At 34.3% G+C, this 22,272-nt stretch overlaps 3 protein-coding genes across 6 annotated transcripts; 2 read left to right on the top strand and 1 right to left on the bottom strand.

Annotated features, from left to right (window-relative positions):
* Positions 1-589: 589 nt before the first annotated feature.
* On the bottom strand, positions 590-2,517 carry LOC108226727 (GRAS family protein RAD1). Its single transcript, XM_017401718.2, has one exon. The coding sequence runs from the start codon at positions 2,397-2,399 to the stop codon at positions 801-803; it is 1,599 nt and encodes a 532-aa protein (XP_017257207.1). The 5' UTR covers positions 2,400-2,517; the 3' UTR covers positions 590-800.
* Positions 2,518-8,575: 6,058 nt separating this feature from the next.
* On the top strand, positions 8,576-12,624 carry LOC108194991 (uncharacterized). Of its 4 annotated transcripts, XM_064079233.1 has the most exons (6): positions 8,576-8,728; positions 8,885-8,946; positions 10,089-11,034; positions 11,127-11,219; positions 11,358-11,471; positions 11,949-12,624. In XM_064079233.1, coding segments are annotated over exons 3-5 (1,038 nt in total). In that variant the 5' UTR covers positions 8,576-8,728; positions 8,885-8,946; positions 10,089-10,090; the 3' UTR covers positions 11,359-11,471; positions 11,949-12,624. The 4 variants fall into 4 exon arrangements, with proteins under 4 accessions (XP_063935303.1, XP_063935304.1, XP_063935301.1 ...); XM_064079234.1 differs by lacking the exon at positions 10,089-11,034; XM_064079231.1 differs by having other exon boundaries at positions 10,089-11,219.
* A 5,544-nt stretch (positions 12,625-18,168) lies between these two features.
* On the top strand, positions 18,169-19,401 carry LOC108226367 (uncharacterized). The gene has a single exon (XM_017401310.2). The coding sequence runs from the start codon at positions 18,169-18,171 to the stop codon at positions 19,399-19,401; it is 1,233 nt and encodes a 410-aa protein (XP_017256799.2).
* Positions 19,402-22,272: the final 2,871 nt, after the last annotated feature.

Below are 22,272 nucleotides of genomic sequence, written 5' to 3'. Positions count from 1 at the left end.
AATGTGATAATGTCGACACCTAATATTACACATAGTGAGTGTCACAAAATTCTCGGGTTATCTTTTTGACCAAAAAAAAATAAAATTCTCGGGTTATCTTGGTTATTAGAGAAGACAATAATATACCCAAAATCAATCCCAGCAAAATGGGTGGTGGAACTAGTGGTTACCCGAAATTACGCTTATATAATATAAAATTTTACATATCCATGAAAAATACATATATTTATATTAATTTTGTATTATTTAAATTGAATAAATATTTTATTTTGATTTAATAAAAATTATTATTTTTTGATTAAAAGGGTATTATTTATTTATTAATTAAAAATATATTTATTAATAAATTATTATGGCTCGGGTTGGGTTTGGATTATTCTTGAATAGTGCTAGCCGAGTTCGAATTGGGTATTCTAATCCGTCAATATTTCAGGTCAGATCAAATTTCTGACCATGGTCTGTTGACCAAATCTCAACCCCACCCAATACTTGGGCATCCAACCTAGGTGTACATACGCATCACCTCCAGAACTCCGTCCTTGTGTGCAGTGTGAACTTTTAAAGAGCTCTCTTTCGGTTCAGTACTGAAAATGGCTTGAGCGAGAAATTTTTTTAAATCCTTGACTCACAGAGAAATAATATTACCCCAGATGATCAACGTGGAAGCAAACTAACAGAGAAAAGAATGTGAAAGTATGCAAAATGTAGAAATCAAATGAGAAAGTTCACTTCTGTAACATTTTCTAATGAGTTCTTCAATGATCCAGTGATCGATTTTATTATATCCCTTTCGTGATATGTTAAGACGATGAAACACTGTGAATTCGCCATGCAGATGCAAGCATTATAGGCCTCCCTCTCCATCCAAGTAGCAAACAATTTTTGTCAGTAGCTAGAGTATATCCATCGCTCTGACAGAGAGATACCGACAAGTTTGTCAGGTTGGGATTTCTGAATCCGACACTCTGGAAACCAGCTCGACTGAGCTGCCTCCGCCACTGATCTGCCCGATCATACCTCTGGATTCTATCTGCACCTTCATATGCCACGATGTTCCTTATTTCCTCTGCAAAGTACAGCTTCTCAATTTTCATCCTCTCTATGCTGTTTCGAGGAAGACTGGACTCAAGTGAATCGAATACAGCTGAATAGTAGTGCAGGGATTCGAGGAATCTTCCTAAAAAGAAAGGTCCGTTCAGGTTTGCGTCTTGTTCCACAACTGTAAGAAGTGTCGGTTCTAGTTTCTTGATTGCTTGAAGAATTATCTTGAGGGAGCCTCTACTTTCTTTGACGTATTTGTGCAATTGCATTAGACTATTTACAAACAAAGCTTCCCCTTCTCTGATGTCGAGGTTTTCTTTAGTTAGTAATGATTCTGTTACGGCCTCATCTATCCTGCAGAATTTAACAGAAATTCCCAGAGATTCAGCTTCCACAATGGTATCTTGCATCTGATATTCTTTCACACAGAGATCATTGATGCCAGTAATTCTGATTAGCTTCGGAGGCCCTCCTAACCGAGCAGCCAATTTTCTCACCAAATGAGGCCATTGAAGCGTATGTTCCATTCCAAGATCTACTATATGAAGAAAATCCTTCCCCTCTGCAGCTTCGCAGATAGCATCATTTGCAGCCATGAACCCGAAACTGATGTAGGGAGTTGTCTGGTGTAGTAAATAAAAAGCTTCCAGTCTCTCTTCTTTCGTGATCAACGACTGATCTCCTGAACCATTTTCCAGTATCCCATTTGCCTTGACATGATTCAGAAGCGACAATCTGGCATCCAGTCCCATAGCAAAACAATACGCGACTCTCTGCAACGAGTCCCCCCAGGGGCTTACACAAGTCCAGATTTGGCTCAGCATTGCGCGTGCATGAAGAGTGTCTCTGCAGCCTACAGCCTCTGCACAAGCTAACAACAAATGCACCAGATGAAGCCCCTGATCCACCCCATCATTACACGCGTCCTCTGCTACTAATCCGCCATCTTCACAGAAATTAGTCATCACCAACTCATCTTCAACCATCACAGGAAGGTACTCATAATCAATAGCCATTGTCATACCTTCATGATCATCATCAAACTGCTCAAACACCTCTTGTTCACCATTCAAGCACTCATTGTAATATTCATTGTTGAAGAAGCTGTCCACAAACAGTTCCTCCTCATAAGCCTGAATTCCAGAACTCACATCATCAGAAGGAAGCCATAGTTCAGCCTCATTAATCACATATGTTTCCTCCTGCCACTCTTCTTGTTCTTGCTCAATCCGGGCAGGACAGAACTGACGAATCGCGAGATCTTGGTCCAGACTTCTCTGAGAAGGAAAGGAGAGCCAAGTGTTCATGGCTTCCATTTCTTCTTCTAACATTTGATAGCCAGCTATATATGATGACATCAAGTTAATTGACAGGTTATGTGATCTTGGTCAGCAACCTCCTCTTATACATGACCTTTTCTTGGCATGAATAGAATATGAAAACTTTCCAGTTGTTTGCCTATCAGCAGCCCTTTGGATTTATAACCAAAGCATTTAACCTTTCACCATCATCATAAAAGTGATAGGAAAAGGAGTGCCATATTTGGACCTGGCAATTTCATGCTTATGTCATGCACCATAATGTACAATTTTTTTTCTGGAGAATTAGCTAGATATTATTGGACACTTCTTCTCGATTGAATTAGATATACGAAATATCTTCTTGATTTCGAGTTTTGATACCATATTAAAAATTCAACTTATATTCTTGGGATCATATATTATTCAAATTTCGTAAATCGAAATTAATCGATTAATCTGCTTATTATAAATTTATTGTAAATTTATCGAAGATATTTTCAATAAATCTACAATTTTAGTCAAATGGGAGTTTAATAAATAAAACTAGTAAAATATTTTTTAAAAATTAATCAAGAAATTTTAAACAAATCAAAAAATTTAGAATATTGTCAAATATGTTTAAATTTAAAATACCGCGTACACATGTGAATTTAAACTATACTCAATATTACCCGAAACAAAACAATAAATGTTACCAAACCTGACCATAATTCACCAAACAAACTATTCGTCGAGTCCCATCAGGTTGTTTATATTATTTTTGTGACGTATTTTGAGACTCCTATAAAATATAGTTCAAATATTTTTAATTTTTTTTCTTGAGTAAGTGTTTGATGTTAAAATTTTCTATTAAAAAATATTTTTCTTCTTGAATGAAAATTTGATGTTAAAACTTTTATTAGAAAAATAAATTAAAAAAATATTATGAAATCATATTTTATAAGAGTTATATGAATATAAATAATCTGTTGGGACGTAAGAATAAGCAACTAAAACATCATTTGGTACAACTGTTGTTTGTCCAAAAACATACCAGACATCAAAATAAAGCTGCAAATCAAAAACCTGTTCCAATTAAAGATTATTAGAATCGGATTAATAAGCTAAGCCGGCCATGAGGGAATTTAAATGCAGGGATTAATTGGTTGATTAATTGCAAAGCATCATTGATTAGCACAACCAAAGTCCAACAATTTCATGGTGTCATTTGTTTGTTTGTCACCAAAATATGTGACTCTATTTCCTTCGGTCGGCCAACAAGCAATGAGACATTTCAAGTTGGCCTATGCTCCTTATATCACTATTATAATATTTTCATTTCTCATCTTTTACATGATTCTTACACATAATCTTTTTGGAACATTAATTATTATATTTTTGATTACGTGAGTATAGTGTTAATGATGTTGAAAAGTGATTAATTAGTTCAGTATCTCACCATCATGATCATCCCCTTGTGGAAAATGTTATATCGAGAGCAAACTTTTAATTTCCAGAGCAAATTTGATCCGTGCATACACAATAACAACAAATGAAAAAAAAATAATGTGATGTGTAATTTCATCTTTTTATGCTTTTTTTTAGCTATGGATATAAAATTTTGCTCTGGATATAACATTTTCCTCCACTTATACGGATATGTTTTTCAGGGAATTCGAATCCAATGGGTGACATAAACTAAATTCCACATATATTGTACTGCAAATTCTTAATACTAATTTTATGATATTTATATAAAATGATTTTAGGAATATCCGCAACGTTAGAATTGAAGCACAAGAACTGTTCTTTTGTGACGAATAGTTAAGAAACCATGTGGTGGGTGTGCCAGATGTGAGTTGGTTGAACAGAATTTGGAGGCAATCTAAGGAGTTTTATGTGAAGCTTTTAATTTTACCAATTCTTACCAATCAGAAAAAAAACTAAGTCAGAAAAGTAGATGCAAACCTCTTGTGTTTGTTGATTTGTAAGAACTGTTCAAGAGTTTAGAGTGGAACGTAGCGGATCTGAACTGATCGCTTGATTTCGGAATGGTTCTCAAAATTACTTCGAAATTAATATCAAATAGAATCTGATTTACAATAACTTTTGAAAATATATTATAAAAATATAATACATATATAAATTACTAAACAATATATTCGGTTCAGTTAAAATAAAAAGCAAATTGACTCCGTTCGATCTCAGCTTTTCTATTTTACATTTTCATCTCAATAGTATTCATCCAATTTTTTACTTTCAAACTCTGGTTTTCCGAATTTTTAACGTGATGTATACTCTCCGCTACTCTTATTTTTTTAATATAATTTCCAATTATTTAATATAGTTTTAATAAATTATGTTAAATTTTTTAATAAAAATTGATATTTAAATTTTATAGAAAACAGATAATTTTAAAATATATATCATGTACAACCTAAAATATATATTTTTGTGGAAAAAATATACATTTTTAGAAGTATACAAAATATATTTTATAATTTATTTTTAAAATTATTCATTTTTTATAAAATCTAATGTATTTTAATAAAAAATATAAATAATTTATTTAATCACACTTTATTATATGAAAAACTTAAAATTCGTGTCCACCACTTCCTGTAAAGAACATTAATCTCAACCACACCACCATGCAAACGACGCCGCTCAAACCTCCAACGGCCCTTTCGCAGCTATGCCACCTCAGCACCAGCTCGCAGAAGCGCAGCGTCTGGAGCTACAGCATCTGCAGCTCGAGTCGTTCTGGGAAGATCACGTGCTAGTGTTGTTCGCCAATCGTTCGGGTACGAGGTACGTGACGGGTACGTTTTACAAAACGCTAGTTTTTATAAATCGGGTAAGATGACCCACAAATCCGGTTCATGGTTCGATATCTTGATCCGTTTTTAGTAGTCTACTTATAATTTTCTTAACTAAAATATCTATTTTATCTGAAAATAGAGAAGTAAGTTAATCAAGAAAATGAATTCTAAAGTTATTTAATAAATGGTTCATCAAATCATATAGATTCAAAGTTCAAACTCTAATTCTAAAAATCCGGAACCCTCAATTAACAATCTGACATCAATAATTCAGCGGAGACGAGTTCGGGCCTCTAGCATGGCGAGTTCGGGCCTCTAGCATCCCCTAGTCCCGGACTGGCATGATATAAAAGAATGAGGGCTCTTACTTCTTAGTACCTGCATACCCAAAAGGGAACCACATGCTCCCGCTCGTGTGATCATGTAGTATCACAATCAAAATGCAATTGAGGCACATGGCTAGATGGGATTAATAATGGAGTAGTTAAAGAATATATATGGTCCTAATTTTGATTATTTATATATTTGTTGTTTAAGTTATTGCATGTTACCCTATGTTACCCAGTGTTATTAAGAGCTTATCCAAGTGCTTAAGTTTGACAAAGCAAATTGGTGATCTGTATTCGGTGAAATTGGCTTGATCCTTTTTAGGGTTAGGCGATCTTGGGCTAACCAAATGCAAAAATTGACGCCTGCAGACCTCAGGAAGCACAGCCTCCCACTTGTTCCAATTAAGCGCATAATGAAAGCTGATAACGATTTAGTATGATCGCCCATGAGACTGTACCATTATTTGCTCAAGCTTGTGAAATTATTTTAATTTAAATTTGTTTTTTAGAGTCCTGCAATAAGAATAAAGCACATAGTTAAATGAGGGTCATGGTCGTTTCTGTGTACTGGTGTAACTTGCATCAATAAGTTAAGTAAATGAACTTCAGTTTGTGTTGCCATTTAGTCATTTCTAATGCAGCAATACAAGATTATGCATATTTATTTATTTTTGATTTTTAATAGTTTCGGAAGTTTCGTGGAACCGTGTTACGCTAAGCTAAAATGTCATTATGTAATAAATTTAGGAGACGCATATCTTTGTAAGTTTTTGCATGCGGAGAATACGTGTCATTCATATATTGCATACATTTTTATTTGTATGTAACACGTGTCATCTCAAATGTAACACGTATTCGGTATATCTTTTATTTAAGAAACTCATCTCATCTCTAAGAAACTCATCTCATCTCTGGTTCATCCATAACACCTCTGCTTCATCCATAGTTTCTATTAGCTCTTCAATCAAAACATTTGTTGATTATAATTCCTTTCAATCTCAATTGTTTCAAATTGTGGCAGTTCCTATTATCTTTTCAACCAAAACATCTGTCCGTTACAATTTTTTTTATATAAATCGTGTTTAATTGTTGCAGATTGAGTTTTTCTACATGAATTCAAACACTTGTATAAGGTAATACTATCTTTCTCTTCTTTTTTTCCCCTTTTATTGCATGTGTTGTTTGATGCATTTCATTTGGCCTTTGTATTTGCCTAATTTACCTTATATTCGGACTCTCCTCTCGGAGAAGACTTATCAACTGCAATTCTTCAACTCTCAGGAATCGGAAAGCTAGAATACCAGGAAACTTGTGGCTGGTTCACTGTTTATCCGTTTTCAAATTTCGGTAATATTAGTTTTTTCTTAAGCAATCCTTTATGCCCGTGCTTCAGTCCCAGTCCCAGCATTTTACAAGGTTCCTAAATCCATTCTTCAATTTTTTGAATTTTATTAGGTTCAAATAGTTCTATAACTTATTTTCAAAACTAAAATAATTTTGAGACATAGGTAGTAGCAAAATATTGATTTATTTAGCATTATTTCCACAGGTTGAAATCAGAAATGAAGGATATATATCAGATTATCAAACATAGAATAAAGATTGTTTTAAAAATTGGTTCAACGATATCTTTTTTCTGAACAGTTCTTCTTTTGTCCTCTTCTGTGATAATCCAGGCTTGTGAAGTCATATCAAGGATAAACATCTCGCAAGTCTTAGCAAATACGGTTCTAGTTTCTTGGACAATCATCCTAATACCATTATCTGCTTTCATAGTCCTCTTAATAGGAGCAAGAGGGAGTCTGTGGTTCTTGAGGTCTGCTGGAGTCAATCTTGCATCTGATTAGGCCGAAATCGCACAAGGAGGCAATCTTGGGCTAACCAGATGCATGAAATGACGCTAGTAAATCAGAAGAAGCACAGCCTCCCACTTGCTCCTATTAAGAGGATAATGAAAGGGGGAAATGATGTCAGAATGATTGTCCAGGAAACTGTAGTTGTATTTGCTAAAGCTTGCGAGATGTTTATACTTGATATGACTTTACAAGCCTGGATCATGACAGAAGAGGATGAAAGACGGACTGTTCTGAAAAAGATATTGCTGCGGCAAATTTTTAGAACAGATACATTTGATATTCTCCGACACGTGATTCCGATCGATCGGACAAATTCTAGGGGCCACGAACAATGGACAACAGGCGAGCTCATCTGCTGGTCCTAAATTTATTGCTACGATGTTCCTCAACAGCATGGAATATGAGTGTTGAGTATAGCAAGTGTTGGTGATCAGCAACCTCGTCCATTTATGCCTTTGGTACCAGCCATGGCCACAAATCCAGCAAACCCTTTATGTTTAATTGCCTACATTACTTATTATCAAAAAAAAAAAATTGCCTATATTACCTTTTTTTTATTCAATTAGCCCTTTGTCACGCATTTAAATTTGCTGAAACTGGTAATGATAACAAAGCCATTGCACTTTCAGGTGGACTTGCAAAACTGTCTTTCCCTGAGGAAGAGGAGAAAAGATTTGTAGGGCTCGAGGCGCCATCTTTACTTTTTGAACTGTACACTACGCCATATATGGCCTATCGCAATGGTGTAAACACGAGTGTTGCAAAATTATGTTGCATTAGAGGCACTAATCCATACCTATCGCAACGATAGCCATTCATGTCCATTTGATGTTGCAATAGCCAACACTATATGTTGCATAGAGTATTGGTAAAATAATTTTTGTAATATGATAATAAAATGTGCATATAATATGATTAATTTATTAAATATAATATTTTAAACATGAAATATTAAAATATAATTATTATATCAAATAATCAGATTATACTTAAAATAATAAAATTTGAAACTAATTAATTATTTCTAAGCAATTACAATGCAACTGAATTACATTTTTAAAAATATCAAATACATAATAAATTTATATTTTTAAATAATTAATAAATTCAAAGTAAACTGAAATATTAATATAAAATATAAAAAATAAATAAATTTGGGTGTTCCCGCTGCTGAAAAAGCGAGCGGCAAACTTCCCCCCCCCCCCCCCCCCCCCCGTTTCATTTCGAGAGACAAAAACAAACAAAACAATTAATCGGGCCTTTCAGACACAATACACACTCACTCCGCTCACACAAACAAAACTCACTCACCTCCGCTCAAACTCACCCCTCTCCGCTGCTCAAATCCACCTCTCCGCTCAGATACACCGTCTCCGCCGCTCACACTCACCTGTAATTAGGTAAAATCGGGGTTTCAGGTTTTCAATCATGGCTTCGATTCAGGGCTTCGATTCAGAGCTTCTTCGATCGACGGAATTAGGGCTTTCTTTTCTTCATTTTGTTTTTACGTTGCTTTTCACTGTTATGTTCTTATTTTGTGTCTTTATTTTCCTTAGGGCTTCGATTAAATTGGGGTTTTACTGGAACTAGGGCTAGCTTCGATTTGCTTGGATTTAAGGTAAAATCCGCTATAATCCTTTGATTTTCACCTTGAATACATGCTTTGTTTTTGATTTTATATGTAAATGTATGTGTATTTTGTGTTGTGATTCTCTCTCTCTCTCTCTCTCTCTCTCTCTCTCTCTCTCTCTCTCTCTCTCTCTCTCTCTCTCTCTCTCTCCCTCTCCCACCCACACTCTCTCTGTCTGTCTCTCTGTCTCTCTCCCATATCTCTCTCTCTGTCTCACTCTCTCCCTCCCCACTCCCTCTCACACTCTCTCTGCCTCTCTCTCCCCCTCTCCCCCTCTGTCTCTCCCCCTTCTTAGAGTCTATGTTAATTTGAGCTATTTGACTTAAGTTTTGTATTTTTTTTAAATTTTATATGTAAATGCTTGTGTAATGTTGTGTATTTTTTTAGATTTGAATGATTTAACTGTTCAACTTGCGATATCATATAATTACTGTAAATGTGTGTTTGCTTATAACGATTTAAGATTTGTATGGAATTAAGTAATTAAGTATAGTTACTGTTAAATTAAGAATAGCATATAATAAATTAAGATAGTATTCTTGATATAATAATATTTAGACTTTGGATGTTCTTTTTTTCTTAAGCTTGTCTTGCTCTGTGCTTTATATCCATGGATGTTCTTCTGTGTATATAGAATTGATGTTTGCCATGTAGTTAACTGTGTTAGTTAGACTATAATTATGTGCTTAGATTCCCTGATTTTCTTATGTTATGTATCTTGTGGAGTGTAACCTAAATGATATGAATATATGCTTACTTGATAAATGCTCTCTGACTAAGAGAGATTCATATATGAATGTGTTAGCAGTATAAGAGAATTAAGTTAGCTAGCTTAGAAACGATTGTGCACTGCCGTCGATTTATTAATGGTTCAATGCATTGGGTAGTTTTGTACTCTATAACCCGTATACCTCTGGATTGACATTATATATTGTTGGAATCTAGGAATGGTGAGATGTGCGTAAGTACATTTAATCATCATAAAATAATATATTGTTAATCTATTTAAACTTAATTTCAGACTATATCTAAGTAGAAATTAGGAACATGTATTACTAACTAATTATTCTTTTAATTAATAAAGTCAATAATTGGATAAACTGCTAATATTATAAGTTAATAACCTGTAGTGATGGATGCTGAGGAAACTTGGACCGATCTCCCCAAATATAGTGAACAGTACATTACGGGTGTAAAGGCATTTCTGCTAAATGCCTTCCCCAAATTTGCTGTTGGTGATGAGATGACCTGCCCTTGCAAAAAGTGCAAGAACATCAAGTGGCAGAGTCACGATCTTATCTATGATCATCTCATCTGCAATGGTCCTTGTCCATTATACCTCAACTGGATCCTTGAGGTTTCAACCGGAAAGCGTAGACAAAATATTGAAGAGGGGACTGAATATATGGATGATCCATATATCACAGACTTTGGGGATAATTTAGATGAGATGTTGCGTCGTACTAACGAGCCAAATGTCGATGCAAAAAACTTTTATCGCCATCTAGAAGAGGGAAAGCAGCCTCTATATCCGGGATGTAAAAACTTTTCGCGATTAAGTTTTACTATTAAGATGTATTCGTTAAAGTGTTTACACGGAATTTCAGAGGCAGGACTTAGTGATATATTAGAACTGATCAAAGATGCCTTTCCCGAAGCAAATATTCCTTTGTCTTTTAAAGCCGCGAAGAACACAATTAAAGATTTAGGGCTCGATTATCAAAAGATACATGCGTGTCCCAATAATTGCATGCTATTTTGGGCTGAAAATGAAAAGGAAGAAGCATGCAAAAATTGTGGTGCTTCAAGGTGGACTGTAGTGGAAAAGAAAGGTGTCGGGGTCGACAATAATCCGAAGATGTCGATTCACAAGGTCCCGGCTAATGTGATGCGGTATTTTCCACTTAAACCTAGGTTGCAGCGGATGTTTATGTCCAAAGAGTTTTCAAAACTAATTCTATGGCATGCTAAAGGTCGGAAAAGAGATGGTAAACTTCGCCATCCAGCCGATGCGGAGGCTTGGAAACTGATGGATGTTAAATATCCTCACTTCTCGTCAGAACATAGAAACATTAGGTTAGGCCTCGCTGCGGATGGTTTCAATCCTTTCCGCACAATGAATACTACTCATACTACCTGGCCAATCATTTTATGTCCTGTTTTTGTAGTATAAAGCAAGAAAAAATGCAAGAAGTCGTAGCAAATATGCGGAGACGCACACTGCAGGTCCAAGGAGTTTCGCACAAATTCGAAATGAAATGGTATGTCATATTAAAGATTAGCCGCAGGATACATTCAATTTATATGCTATGCCCTGCCAAGCATAGATATATATTTTAAAATTATAAGTCAGTTAAACATACAAAATTGTGTACTCATGTTTGCCTAAATCTTACTAGACGAAGGAGGCTGATGGTACTGCACCATCGGATGCAGAAGTTTTTGTCAAAACTCGTAAGCGAAATCCTGGCCGCAAGTACAAGACTGATACCAAAAAAATCAAAGAGAAAGTTGTGAGTATTTTATTTTCAGAGTCTTGTACATTTGTGCATTTGTCAATTTAATTATCTTTTCATTTTAAGTATATTGTCCATGTGTATCTTTTTTAGTTTAAAAAGTCACTGTTTCAATATTAGCCAAACGACCCCCATGATCCATCTTAACTAGTAAGTACTGGTAGTTTTGCTATATGAAAGCGAAAATCATAATATACATGTTACTCCTCCATTTTTCAGTCCTCATCTAATTGAAAATGTACGAAAATCAGATTGCATTAAGAGTCTGAACATTATGTTAAAAATAAATAGGCCTAATATTGCTCATTATCTTCTACATTATTTGTACAGTTTATTGCTATAAATATTTATCTTTTTTACTTTAAGTCACTTTTTTTTAATTTAAGCCAAACGACCCATCAACTTGTTTAATATATCGCAGTTTCATGTGTATTCATTTAAAGTATATTTTCCATGTGCATTTCTGTTTTGTAGGACGATATCGAAAAACAAATCAAAATATCAGGAGATGGCACTGATGAGCTACTACTTTCTGGTGGCAAGAAGCATGGGAAGACTTGGCTTTACGGGAGGTGTCCAAATGCAACCAAAGTCCCTCGCAGTACAAGTTCAGGGAATAGTTACGTGGAAGACCTGGCATGTAAGATCAAGGAAAGTCTGGCCGAAGATGTCAAGGAATCAGTGAGCAAGCAAGTCCAAGAAGAAGTGGATGCTCAAGTAAACAAGAAGGTCCAACAAAACTTGACCTTGGCGCTTAAAAAAATTGCGGAGGCAAACCCAGGCATCAAAATTAATATGGAGGATTTTTGTCCAACAGCTTCGAGTGATGATGAAAATGGTACGCCTATAACTGGCGGTGCTAGCTGCTAGGTTCTCCATGTTGTCTCCATCTCCAGTAGTAATAGTATTAACCTATTTCCTGCTTTTGGGTATATTTTGGTCATCAACTAGTTGGTAAATTAAGGATTTGGTAATTTCTTTTGTTTTAGTTTGGTGAATTGTGAATTGTGCTTTTGGTTGGAGTTGGTGAATTGTGGATTTGGTTGGAGTTGGTAGCTGCTTGGATTTGGTTGAACTTGTGTAGCTATTTTGGTTTGTAGATGTTGAATTGGTTGGATTTATTGGGAATTTTAATATTTTAAACAGTATATTTTCAATTTGTTTCATGAAAAAATGTTGCCATTGATTCATAAAATGTTGCAGCTTGATGTAATAAAATGTTAAAAAGCTCTCTTTAATGTTGCACTAGCTCATATCTATGTTGCAGTTGTATAAGAAAATGTTGCAATTGCATAACTAATATGTTGCAGTAGAATAACAGGTGTTCATATGTGGGACTGACACGTGTCTCCATATGGTAGAGACACGTGTCTTCATCAGGTAGTGACACGTGTCACCAGACTGTAGAGACACGTGTCACCATCTGGTAGAGACACGTGTCAGCGTCCCATAGAGACACGTGTCAGCCACTGGACTGACACGTGGCACTGGGGACCCAGAAGTGGGGCCCACATGTGGGACCCACAAATGGGTCCCGTTTTTTTTTAAAATAAGGAGGTCTAACGTAACATAAAATATTTGTTGCTATAAGGTAGTCAGATGTTGCAATAGCGGTCTATTGTGACAGAAAAGCCCGTGTTGCAGTAGGTAACCATTATGTTGCAATAGAAGCCTAGGGCAACATCGAAAAAAGCAACTTAAATTTTATGTTGCAATAGCCAATTTTCGGGCTATGGCAACATATTTGGGGGTTATTGCATCATTTTTTTGATGTTGTTGAAGGCCATATATGGCGTAGTGGTAGGAGAAGATTTTCACAAGAAATGACGGGGCTTTGTAAGTTTTACAATTCTTACGTATTCTATATGCAATAGTCATGGTCTCAGGAGGTGCTGCTGATATGATTATGCTGCAGGGACAGGCATTTATAATTCTTGTATCGCCTAAGTCGTTCTCGCACAATCTCCGGATATTGAGGTTGAGCTTGTGCTTCTTGGTATGGGGGGTTGGTGCTGTGATGTGGATTCCGAAAGAGGAGAATAGGGCTGAGCTCTGGATACCGGAAGAGGAGGCTGAATTTCTAATTTAACATGTAATGGACATATATTCGATTTATGAAACACCATCTCATTTAATTTCTAGATCATTCACAAGTTTTGTTAACTCTTCAATCAAGTATTTTTTGGTCTTGGAGTTCTTTGCAGAGTGAGTTTTTCAATTTTAGAATACTTAGTATATATAGCAATGATAGCACTTGACAAATACTATACATCACTGTGGTGTGGTGGTTAATTTTATACATGTTATGTCACCGTGGTGGTTAGTGGTTAATATATAATACTTGTCAAGTGTTATCATTGCTATATAAGTATTTTAAGATTGAAAAACTTACTCTGCAAAGATCACCAACACCAACATATATTTGATTGAAGAGTTAACAAAACTTGTGAATGATCTAGAAATGGGATGTGTTTCTTAAACAAAATCCAATACATGTTAAATTAGAAATGTAGCCTCCTCCTCCAGTATCCACAACTCCGCTCTATTCTTCTCTTCCGGAATCCACATCACAACAGCAACCCACGTACCAAGAAGCTCAAGATCAACACATGGAGATTGTGCCAGAACTGACTTTAGCGATTTTGGGCCTCAAGCTCATTCCCAACCGAACCAACAGCTGTCATTTATGTCGGGGCAACAGATCCAGCAATCTTTTTTGCCTGCACCTCAAGCTCAGATCCTGCAATCTTTTATGCGGTTGCCTCAGGCTCTATCCCAACATAACTCACAAATCCGGGAGTCCTTTATGCCTGTGCCTCAGCCTCAGTCACTGCATAACCAGCAGCAGCCCCAGTCACTCCATAACCAGCAACCCGTTTATATATACCTTGGCCACAGGCTCAGCAGCAGGCCAGCAGCTGGACCTGCGGACCATGGTGCAGCTTCCTATATCTAGATTTTGGTCTATGAGGTCATGTCCATTAGTGTGTGCAGTCCCTGTATCATAAGTTACATGAATATGTTTTAGACGATTTAGAAAGTTTAAAATAAAGACTTACCATCGACACTAATAACTGAAATAGAATGTTTGGAAACTTTTATGTTACGGATGAATTAAAAATATAATAAAGAGTCAAATATTTTAAGTCATATATTTAAATAATGAATTGACTTTTGTTAGAAAAGATCATGAGAATAAACTTAACAACTATAATAGCTTATTTCTAATTTTAAGCCTCTGACTATTGACTTTAAGTGGTTGGCCCTCTAGAGTTATTTCTATTATTTGTGTTTATAATTTTAAATAAGTGAAGTTCGAAATTTTAAAATTTAATTATATATTTCATTTTCAAAATTTTATGTATATAATTATTTAAAAAATATTTTATAGTATTTTAATATTATCGTACTATTTTCATAAAATTTTACCCTCCTTTACAACGAAAGTGATCTTAATAATTTTAAGAAAAAAATATTAATAATAAATTAACAATAAAAAATAGAGCCAACACTTAGTCACTAGACCATAAGTTTATTCTTTATATGAGATAAATCTATTAATATTGTAATAATTTAAAAATATATAAGTCCATTTTTTTAAGATAATAAACATATATATATATATATATATATATATATGTTATCACACTTCTAATTAATTTATATTATTTATAAACTAATATTTAATAATTCACTCAATATATCATATTAGAGTAACGATTTTTTCTATTCAAAATTACAAAATGAATAATTCTTTTTTCAAGAGAAGAAAATAATTAATTTTTAACCAAGAAATAAGATAAATAATAAGTTAAGAATAAAAGTTTTTATCATATAACTATTAAATTATATTAACTTTTAGGATATTTGAGACTAGTTTTTCTTTCTTAAAAAAATGATATATATAATCTATTTTGTCAATATCAAAATTTTCTAATTTCAAATTAATATTTAAATAAACTCTTGACATAAATATTTAATATTATATTTATTTTTAATAAATTATATATCAATTAGATTTAACCTTGTATATACTAACACAATGCGAGTCATACTATTTTATATTAAATTGGGAAAATAGATTTTTTTGCCACTCAACTTATAGTGTTTTTAGAAACTTACCACCCAACTAATTTTTTTATTCTTTTAGTCACTAATGTTAGGTTTGGTTTTGTTTTTAGCCACCAGCTTAGGTTTGGATTTGATTACTAGCATTATGATAATTTTTTGTATCATCATTTATACATAGTGATAGTATTTAATATTTTGATGGTGTGTAGTATGTTTATATCCTTATATATAGCAATAGTAATATAAAATGAGCCGATGAAAAATTAAAATTAGGAATAATAGTAATTAGATTCTAAAAATTCAATAGATCATGAATATGAAATCAATGACTTCAAACAATTCACCCTCTCTCATAAGATAAAGTGTAATTGAGTGATATGACGCATCATCTTTCGCTATTAAACTTTCAATGGACTAGCTCAGTCTAAGATCTTTCTTACATTTATCTTCAAAAATTTTAATAACTTTATCTTATTACAATTTTCGAGATAAATAAATAGAGAGGAAAACTTAATTTTCGATGATTGTCCTCTATATATAATGCATCATTTTATATTATTATTACTCCCTCCGTCCCTCTCATTAGTTAAAAAAAATTTCTCTAGTGCTTAGCATGTATTTAAGATTGTTATAAAACATAGTTTCATAACTTATTTTTGTGTGTAAAAATTCAAACGCTGAATTTTCATTCGGAAGAAAAAAAATAAAGTTATATATGAAACTACATCAAAATATTACCGACTACCACTCTATTTTAATAATGATACACATAAAATGTAATGCTAATAATCAAATCTGAACCTAACTTCAGTGACAAAAAAAAGAGCTAAATCTAACACTAGTGAGTAAAATAAAAAAATTATAGTTCAGTGGTTAGTTTCTAAAAACGCAATAAGTTTACTGACAAAAAAATTATCATAATGCTGGTAATCAAATCCAAACCTAAGTTGGTGGCTAAAAATAAAACCAAACCTAACATAAGTGACTAAAAGAATAAAAAAATTAGTTGGGTGGTAAGTTTCTAAAAACACTATAAGTTGAGTGGTAAAAAAATCTATTTTCCCTATTAAATTTAAGTAGAATTAATTGGAAGATATTATTATTAAAATTCATAAGATTATTAATAATGTGAAAATACGTAAATAATCATTATGAGCAAATTTATTTACATAATAAATTTAATTGATAATAATTTGAGCACAAAATCAAATATATCATATTTTTATTACATGCTAGTTATTTATATATGGTTATTATTTTCTTAAATATATGCATAACTTATATGCCACCTATTTTCTTAGATATATGCATAACTTTTATGCCACCAATAGAGATTTGTTAGAACAAAAATTATTATCAGAAATAATAAAATATGTTTAATATTTAATTTCATATTAAAATAAAATTAAATCAAACTAAACCAAACCTAAAGAATGTTAAAAATATAATGATAATGAACAAAAATAAATAATTGCAATCAATTTAAAATATGCAACTTCTCTGGATTTTTTATTATATTTATTTATATTAGTTTAAGAAGATCCAAATTTATATTATTCTAGACTTCGAAATTTACAAACCAAAAATAAATTTAGTGATATTTCACAATTATCTTAATTAGATATTCACTATGAACAATTTATTGAGAAAATTATATATTTAGATGTAGTCCATCACTCAGATTTTTATTTATTTTTAGATTTGTCTGTCTTAATTATTTATTAAAAATTTATGAAAACAATTTAAGTATTGCAATATATTTAAGAATACAAAATATAATGATATTTGATAAAATTATACTATATATATGATATAAAATGTGATTTCTTTTAGTTTATACAAAATTTAGTTGCATAAGCATGCATCAGTGTGAGTGTTTTATTTCTCATTCTAATATTGCTATCATGTTATTCAAATTTTAAAAAAATAAATTAATTATCACTATTAGTTATACTATCTTTTTTCTATTCTAGCCATACGGTAAGTTTTTTTTCTTATATTTTTTGTATTTTACATAGGTAAAATAGGTGTCTACGTGCCTTTTATGCGGTGGCATGTTTGTTTGTACATCTTCTGCATGTATGAAGTACGTGTCTTCTCCATATTTTGTAACGACATTTTTATAGTACGTTTCTGCATGTATGATACAGGTGTCTCTGTTAACTTCAATTATAACCGACACTCATTGTATGCTTCTGCATGTAAATTTAACATGTACCGGGGAAAAAATTCAATTTAAGAGACCCATTTCATTCTGAATCAGGCATAAGTTTTTGAACTCTTCAATCAGTTGTATTTGTTAGTCTTGGTAGTCTTTGCATAGTAAGTTTTTCAATCTTAGGATACTTGCATAGTAATGAGTTTGCATAATTTTAATTTAAGAGACCCATTTCATTCTGAATCAGGCATAAGTTTTTGAACTCTTCAATCAGTTGTATTTGTTAGTCTTGGTAGTCTTTGCATAGTAAGTTTTTCAATCTTAGGATACTTGCATAGTAATGAGTTTGCATAATTTTTCTTTAGATCATGATACTTTACTAATTGATGGTTTAATGAATTAGTTCTAATTGATTTGTTGAATGACAGAGCACAGACAGAGGCACAGCAGTTGTAAACTTTGATTATGGATAGTCACCAACAATACATTGCTGATCAGGATGCAGATCAAGCAGGCAATAATCCCCCTCCCCTCCCTCCCCTTCCTGACACACCAGATGTTGTAGCTTCCAACAGCGTTCTAGTACCAGTACTGCCCGTGTACCAAGAAATTCAAGCACAAGCCCAGCATATGGAGAACGTGCGAGAACAACTGAGGCGATCTTGGGCTAACGAGATGCAAGAATTGACGCGTGCAGACCTCAAGAAGCACAGCCTCCCGCTTGCTCCAATTAAGCGCATAATGAAAGCTGATAACGACATTAGGATGATCGCGCAGGAAGCTTTACCATTATTTGCTAAAGCTTGTGAGATGTTCATAGTTGATATCACAGCACAAGCATGGATTGTCACGGAAGAGGACAAGAGAAGGACCGTTCAGAAAAATGATATCGTTGAAGCAGTTCTTAAAACAAATATGTTTGATTTTCTTGACAACATAATTCCAAGAGATGAATTGAAGGAAAGAATTCTCAAAGCCAAAAATGCGAGACAAGGGGCAAGTTCATCTACTGATAGTGGAAGTCATGGCAACAATGCATCGAGTGTGACAAGAGCTGTTGTTCAGCAACCCCCGCCGTTTGTCCCTTTGTTTCGGCCAGTACCACAGATCCCGCAACCGTTTCTGTCTGTGCCTCAGCCTCAGTCCCAGCAAAACCAGGAGACGCCGTTCATTCCCTGGCCACAGGGTCATCAGATCCCGGAGCAGCATCTGCCACTTATTCCCTGGCCACAAGCTCAGCAGCATCTGTACCAGCAAACCCCGATTATTCCCTGGCCACAGACTCAGCAGACCCCGGAGCAACATCTGCCAATTATTCCCTGGCCACAAGCCGAGCAGCATCTGTACCAGCCCTGGCCACAGATTCAGCAGATCCCGGAGCAGCATCTCTCATTTATTCCCTGGCCACAAACTCAGCACCATCAGGACCAGCAGCCGTCGTTATTTCCCTGGCCACAGACTCAGCAGATCCCGGAACAGCATCTGTCATTTAATTCCTGGCTACAAGCTCAGCAGCTTCTGGACCAGCAGACCCCGGAGCAGGCTCTTATATCTTCTACTCAGGCTGAACAGACTACTGACCAGCATACCTCGCAGCACTTTCCTGTATCTTGTATTCTACCTGAGCAGAGTCCGGAACAGCAAAATTTAGAGCAGTCATCGCTTCAAGCTGAGCAGCAACAGGATCAGCAGAATTAGCAGCAGCAAGGATTTACTAAATCTACTTGTTTTTTTAAGTCTACAAGTTATTAATGTAATTTTAATTTGTTTCTTAGGGTCATAGTTAAATGAGGGTCATAATCGTTACTCTGTACTGGTGTGGTGTAGTGGTGCATCAATAAGTTAAGTAAATGAAACTTCAGTTTGTGTTGCCATTTAGTCGTTTCTAATGCAGCAATACAAGATTATGTATTTTTTTTTTTTTGATTTTTAATAGTTTCAGAAATTTCGTGGAAACCGTGTTACGCTAAGCTAAAATGTCAATATATAATAAATTTGAAAGACGTATGTTTTTGTAAGTTTTTGCATGCGAAGAATACGTGTCATTCATATATTGCATACGTTTTTATTTGTATGTAATACGTGTCATCTCAAATCTAACGCGTTTTTGGTATGTCTTCTATTTAAGAAACTCATCTCATCTCTCGTTCATCCATAACATCTCTACTTCATCCATAGTTTCTATTCCCTCTTCAATCAAAACATTTGTTGGTTATAATTCCTTTTCACCTTGATTGTTTCAAATAGTGGCAGTTCCTATTATCTTTTCAATCAAAACATTTGTATGTTACTGTTTTTTCTATATAAATTGTGTTCAATTGTTGGAAATTGAGTTTTTCTACATGAATTCAAACACTTGTATAAGGTAATACTATCGTTCTCTTCTTTTTTTTTTTTGATGTATTTCATTCGGCCTTTTTATTGCCTAATTTACCTTGTTATATATTAAATTCTTCGACTCCCCTCTCGGAGAAGACTTATGGACTGCAATTCTTCAACTCTCAGGAATCAGCGAGTTAGAATACCTGGAAACTTGTGGCTGGTTCACTGTTTATCTGCTTTCGCATTTCGGTAATATCAGTTCTTTCTTAAGCAATTCTTTATGTCCGTGCTTCAGGCTCAGTCCCAGCATTTTACAAGGTTCCTATATCCATTCTTCAATTTTTTGAATTTTATAAGGTTCACATAGTTCTATAATTAACTTATTTTCAAAACTGAAATAATTTTGAGACATAGGTAGTAGCAAAATATTTATTTATTTAGCATTATTTCCACATGTTGAAATCAGAAATGAAGGAAATATATCAGATTATCAAACGATATCTTTTTTCTGAACAGTTCTTCTTTTGTCCTCTTCTGTGATAATCCAGGCTTGTGAAGTCATATCAAGGATAAACATCTCGCAAGTCTTAGCAAATACGGTTCTAGTTTCTTGGACAATCATCCTAATACCATTATCTGCTTTCATAATCCTCTTAATAGGAGCAAGCGGGAGTCTGTAGTTCTTGAGGTCTGCTGGAGTCAATCTTGCATCTGGTTAGGCCAAAATCGCACGTGGAGGCAATCTTGGGCTAACCAGATGCATGAAATGACCCCAACAGACCAGAAGAAGTACAGCCTCCCACTTGCTCCTCTTAAGAGGATAATGAAAGGGGAAAATGATGTGAGAATGATTGTCCAGAAAACTGTAGTTGTATTTGCTAAAGCTTGCGAGATGTTTATACTTGATATGACTTCACAAGCCTGGATCATCACAGAGGAGGATAAAAGAAACTCTGTTCAGAAAAAAGATATTGCTATGACAAATTTTTAGAACAGGTACATTTGATATTCTCGAACACGCGATTCCGAGAGATGAATCGATCGGACAAATTCTAGGGGCCACAAACAATTTATTGCTACAATGTTCCTCAACAGCATGGAATACGAGTGTTGAGTATAACAAGTGTTGGTGAATTAATCAGCCATGGCCACAAATCCAGCAAACCCTTTATGTTTGCCTATATTACTTTTTTTTTTTTTTTAAATTCAATTAGTCGTTTGTCCTTTGATAACAAAGCCATTGCACTTTCAGGTGGACTTGCAAAACTGTCTTTCCCCGAGGAAGAGGAGAAAGGATTTGTTGGGCTCGAGGTGCCATCTTTACTTTTTAGAACTGTAGGAGAAGATTTCACAAGAAATGACAAGGCTTTGTAGGTTTTACAATTCTTATGTATTCTATATGCAATAGTCATGGTCTCAGGCAGTTGCTGCTGATATGATTATGTTGCAGGGAAAAACATTTATAATTATTGTATCGCCTAAGTTGTTCTCGCACAATCTCCATATATTGAGGTTGAGCTTGTGCTTCTGGGTATTGGGGGCTGGTGCTGAGATGTGGATTCCGAAAGAATAGAATAGAGCTGAGCTGTGGATACTGGAAAAGGAGGCTGCATTTCTAATTTAACATGTATCGGACAAATATTCTACTTAATTAAGAAATACATCTCATATCTAAGATCATTCACAAGTTTTATCAGCTCTTCAATCAAATATTTGTTGGTCTTGTTGGTCTTGGTGGTCTTTGCAGAGTAGATTTTTCAATCTTAGAATACTTGTATAGCAACCATAGCACTTGACAAATACTATATATTACTGTGGTGGTTAATTTTATACATGTCAAGTACTATATATCACCGTGGTGGTTAATATATAGTACTTTTCAAGTGCTATCATTGCTATACAAGTATTCTAAGATTGAAAAACTTACTCTGCAAAGATCACCAAGACCAACAAATATTTGATTGAAGAGCTCACAAAACTTGTGAATGATCTAGAAATGAGATGTGTTCCTGAAACAAAATCCAATAGATGTTAAATTAGAGATGCAGTGTCCTCCTTAGTATCCACAACTCCGCTCTATTCTCCTCTTTCAGAATCCACATCACAGCAGCAACCGACATACCAAGAAGCTCAAGCTCAAGCTCAGCATATGGAGATTGTGCGAGAACAACTTTAGCGATCTTGGGCCTCGGGCTCATTCCCAGCAGAACCGACATCTGTCATTTATGTCCGGCACAGAATCCACAA

Source organism: Daucus carota, chromosome 6 (genome assembly GCF_001625215.2).
Source record: "Daucus carota subsp. sativus chromosome 6, DH1 v3.0, whole genome shotgun sequence".
Lineage (NCBI taxonomy): Eukaryota > Viridiplantae > Streptophyta > Magnoliopsida > Apiales > Apiaceae > Daucus > Daucus carota.
Note: the sequence above shows the minus strand (reverse complement) of the source record. Positions and strands in the feature narration are given on the sequence as shown.

Excerpts from the sequence above, each read along its gene's own strand:
- LOC108226367 (XM_017401310.2), top strand. The coding sequence starts at position 18,169 with ATGGATAGTCACCAACAATACATTGCTGATCAGGATGCAGATCAAGCA.
- LOC108194991 (XM_064079231.1), top strand. The coding sequence starts at position 10,091 with ATGGATGCTGAGGAAACTTGGACCGATCTCCCCAAATATAGTGAACAG.
- LOC108226727 (XM_017401718.2), bottom strand. The coding sequence starts at position 2,399 with ATGTCATCATATATAGCTGGCTATCAAATGTTAGAAGAAGAAATGGAA.